Here is a 4,473-nt window from a genome sequence, read left to right on the forward strand (position 1 = left end):
CACATACACACACATGCACACAAATCACATTCAGCTCAACTTTCCTCCATACCATACACCCTGCCCTACCCCCCCAACCTCTGTATACAATAACCCCCCCCCCTTACCACACGCCTTTCTCGCTGCCTCTCTCTGCCACGTTTTGCCATCCCTTACAGTGCATTAAACCGCAGAGAACATCAGTCATGGATGTCTGTGCTCTCCAGATGGACCTTGGAAATCTTGACTCCCTTAGGCCACATCAAAGCCAGTAGGGAGTTCCCAGCAGGAGGCTGCGAGTCACTACTGTAACTTCAGAAGTTTAGGTGGTTTGATTCAAGGACAGCGTGGGTAAATACTTTGTCTGGGGGGTCTCCGTCTCTCTCCAATTGCTTCACGTATGGCATTTGTATTCCCACAGTGAAGGAGATGGTTTAGCAAAGTAGCTCGTGCGCCTTAGTCTTTTTTGTTTCTTTGCCAGGAGAATGAACACTTGTGCTTTTCAGTCTCCATCATCTGAGGCTACGTAGACACAGTCGAGCTTTAAAACAACTGTTTGGAGTCAGCACAGCGGATCAGGAAAACACAGCGTTTTTCTTTGGATACTGGGGCTGGTTGCTGACCACACCTGGGCAGAAGATGTACTGGGAACTGTGGCTGAGCCAGGTCACGGCCAGTGCCGCGCTGCAGTGCATGCTGGTCCAGAACAAAGGTGGGCAAGCCTTGTGTGTAGATGTGAAAGCGTAGTGGACGGACAATGTGAAGCTAAAATGTTTGGCAAAATACGGGGGTTTTAAGAGTGCGGATTTGAACATAAGTTGCTGTTCAAATCTCTCTGCTCTCATCCACATGCATGGCATGTGTCTGCCACATGGTGTATACTAACAATGGGAATGCTTAATTATTTGATGAATTTCTGCCAACATTGCAAGATTAGAGCAGTGACACACAGTTTTCACTCAATAGTTTGAATTTGGATGGAACATTTAAAGTATTTAACGTAGTGTCTCCCAGTGTCTCAGAATCTTTGTAAGAAAAGCCTGCACCATTCTCACTCACTCACTTATGATAAAAAAAGTTGTCTGGCATCTAACATTAATCCAACAATTCTCAAATTAAAAAGCAAATCTGAAAGAAAAACTTCTGTGCTGCATGAGTTCAATTTTCACAGTCAGCTGCTGAGTTTGTGTCAGTCACAGTTGTGGTTTATACTAGTTTCCTTTTAGCTCAGTAGCATTGTTCTTGAATTTGTTAGTTTGGTTGGCTGTTTTATTACTAGGCCGCCTCTGACCTTGTTGGCAATAGCGAAACCAGTGTTATTACAGAGTATTACATTCAATGTTTCCCTGCCAACTGTAATTGCAACCACAGAAGCAGTCCGTGATGATTCAAGGTGAGAAGACAATATGACAAAATTGTTATTGAAAGCACAAGTAATATTGCGCTTTTCGCAGTGAACAGAATACAGTACTGAAGCTGCAGGAGGAAGAACATTTTATGAATCAACAGTTTCCTTGTTAAACTTCTGCCTGAATGTGTAGGTGTTAACTGCTAACCATTTTATTTTGGGCTACAAGTACACAAGTCATATAGACACTGTTTTTAAATAATACAGCCAGAACACCTCCGTTTCTGGTCTGGCCTTCATTTTGGGGTTTGTATTGCCTTCCCTGTTGTTTCTCAATATAGTTCTTACATGGACAAAATATAAACACAGCTCGGTATAATGCAGCTCTATACAATTATACCATAGTCTATGGCTCCAAAAACAACCATACAGTTAAATGAACATTGCAAAGCTGTTGTTTTGGATTACATTAAATTGTGTGTACATTTGAAGCAAGTGAAAATACATTTAAACTTCAATCCTGTCATTTCTTTCAGTGAGTTGTAAGATTAACGCTGGTGCTTCCTATAGGCAGAGTAAATAGGTTAGGTCTTCTTGCATACAACATTGTTTATGTAGTTAATCTATAAACAAACATAGGATCACTCGGCTAAGGTTTATGTTAATGTAATTTCTTTCATCCTATTTTGAAGCAAGTAAAATGCTAGATAATAGCTTTTCTGTTTTAAACTGTCTTACAGTACTTATTCTCCATTCTCTGTCCGTCTGTCCGCCACCCTCCTCTCCCACACGCTCAGCAGCTGTCCAGACATGCAGTGACTTTGGCAGCAGCTGTTGAGTGTAGTACGTGTTAGCTACGCATGTGCTAGTTTATCAGCGAGTGTCAGTGGGTGTATGCAATGTAGCTATGGTAATCACTGCATCCTGTGTAGGGAGAGAACCTCTCCCAGTGTTGTAGCTCCTCCCTGTTGCTCTCTCTCTATATACACACATACAAAAACACTCCTACCTCAGATCATACCTGGTTTGGGCTAGACACGGCGTGTGTAGCCAGTGATAACAGTGTTATTCAGATAGTGGATTGAATAAAGTAATGCTTTTGAGGTGCCTGCAGCCAAGCAGCAGTTTTGAGGAAGAGTGGGCGGCTCTGGGTAGCCGTCATCTACATACAGGACTAAAGCAGAGGAAACCACCTGGACAGACAGGTAGACCATCTGCGAAATCGACTCTTAGGATTAGGGAGAATTCAATCTGGTTAGAGGACATCAGTCTTACTGCTTGTCTACCCAAGTGCCTTTTCGCCTCGACCGTATTGGACTAAGACATCTTTTTATGATCAGTTTGTGCTGTGGGTCATTTTTAAGCATGAAATAATTTATTGTTGTGGGTTTCAATGTATTCTACTGTAGACAGCACATTTCATTCACTGTTGTTCACCTTTGCAAGTGTGATGTTGCATTCTCAGTCACATTTTGTTTTCTAGTCTAATAGTGTATCGTCTTTTACCCCTGACCCTTGCCCCTCCTCTTTCTCCAGAAGCTCTCCACCGGCCGTTCGGCCTGGACTCGGCGGCGCTGACGGAGGCGGTGCGCTGGAGCTCCAAGGAGAACCTGCTGGGGGCGGCCGAGAGCGACCCTAACCTCTTCGTTGCACTTTATGACTTTGTTGCCAGCGGAGACAACACGCTCAGCATCACTAAAGGTAAACAATGGCATGAAACTGTGATTTTTATTTTCTCTGGCTCACTCAAAATGAATTGCTAGAACCAGTTATGGTTTGAAACTTGAAAGTCTTGTCCTCCAGGAAAGTCTTTCCATGCATCATCACTGAAGGTTAGTTACATGAGGTTACTCGACCACGCCTTCCTAGGATACAGTGTTGCTATGTGTTGCAACAGAACAGAGTGATTTTCTTACATAGCAAAGACTCATCAGAAATATCCTCAAGGCAATGCCAGTGATTGGCGGGTCAGAAACTCCTAGGAAGAATGTTTTATGAGGTAAAGTGTAGATATTTCAGAGGAATGTGGTATGTCAATAGAGTTTGAACAACCTAGTCATTGTAATCTCACCCTGTTGTGACATCAACGGGAATCTGACCCAGCCTATAGCTTTCTTTGTCACCCGCCCACACACCCTACATCCTCTCTTTTACACTATACTTTAATCCTTCTACACCACCTGTGAGCTGAATATTTTTATACTTACAACTAAAATACCATTGATGTTAATACTATGTCTTAATCGTTTCACTATTTACTTATTTCTTACTCATTTCTCCATTACACACACAGTCCAGATTTCCTCTCCCTCAACCAGCAGCAGTTAACCAGTCAACCAGCTCTCCCCTGAGTAATAAGCTAAAAATATCCTCATAATATTATCCAGAGACGGCCAGGCTTGTGTCCCAGACCAATCTAAAGCATTAAACGTGGCAGAGTGTGTTAATTATCCAATGTTTTAGGACTTCCACGGCAGCTGCCTGGGATGGAAATGATGTTTAGACCCTGACTCATGGAGTGAATCTGAGATTCTTGCCCACATGCATGCAAGCACATGTACACTCCCAGGCTCCACTGCACTTTTCCTATCTGTCCCACTCTTTGCTCTGTCACATGGAAACACCCCAGCATGCCTCTAATGCTGCGGTAACATGGAATACGTTCAACTGTAATAATAACAGGTGGATGAGCGCTGCAGGCCAGAGGCTGATCACAGAGAGGGACTTAGCAGGCTCGTCTCTGGAGCTAAGCTTTGTCTCTTCTCCGTGCCAGGCCGAACCAGGCCAGGCCACACCATAGCCCTGCTTCAGGCACACATTGCTGTTAGCGCGAGGCATTGAAACAGTCAGTGTTTCCACTCCCACAAAACTTACAGACACAAAAGGGAGACAAAAAGGAGACTAATGGATTGGTGGGCTGGATGTGGATAACCATCTCTGTTTAATGTTCTGCGGATTGCAAGCACTGGTTAGTGGTGATAGGTTGTCCAAGTGACTAGGCTTACTGTAATTAAATGTCTATTTCTCACAGTTTAAGGCTTTATGTGATGGAGTCGTGATAGTCACATTCAGATAGATTCTAGCTTCCTGTGTGAAAATAGGGCTGCACGATACGGTAAAATCATATTGTGATTATTTTGACAAAT

The 4,473-nt window shown here is 43.4% G+C and overlaps 2 protein-coding genes across 5 annotated transcripts in view; one reads left to right on the forward strand and one right to left on the reverse strand.

The window, feature by feature from the left end:
• The window catches only part of LOC118321610 (phosphatidylinositol-binding clathrin assembly protein-like), a 5,433-nt gene extending 5,284 nt beyond the window's left edge, over window positions 1-149 (reverse strand). Inside the window, exon 1 of the mRNA XM_035653004.1 lies at window positions 108-149. Coding sequence (XP_035508897.1) covers window positions 108-149 — 42 coding nt within the window. The remainder of the gene's footprint in view (window positions 1-107) is intronic.
• abl2 (c-abl oncogene 2, non-receptor tyrosine kinase) overlaps window positions 1-4,473 on the forward strand; it is a 29,189-nt gene that overhangs the window by 13,303 nt on the left and 11,413 nt on the right. The window contains exons 1-2 of one of the 4 annotated variants that reach the window (XM_035653415.1): window positions 220-691; window positions 2,864-3,028. In XM_035653415.1, the coding sequence (XP_035509308.1) occupies window positions 619-691; window positions 2,864-3,028 (238 nt within the window). In that variant the 5' untranslated portion in view covers window positions 220-618. Of the gene's footprint in view, window positions 1-219; window positions 692-2,366; window positions 2,533-2,863; window positions 3,029-4,473 lie in introns of those variants that run through there. The other 3 variants (XM_035653413.1, XM_035653412.1, XM_035653411.1) reach the window with 3 other exon arrangements.

This window comes from Morone saxatilis, unplaced genomic scaffold (genome assembly GCF_004916995.1).
Source record: "Morone saxatilis isolate NCDOM2014 unplaced genomic scaffold, NCSU_SB_2.0 Contig12, whole genome shotgun sequence".
NCBI lineage: Eukaryota > Metazoa > Chordata > Actinopteri > Moronidae > Morone > Morone saxatilis.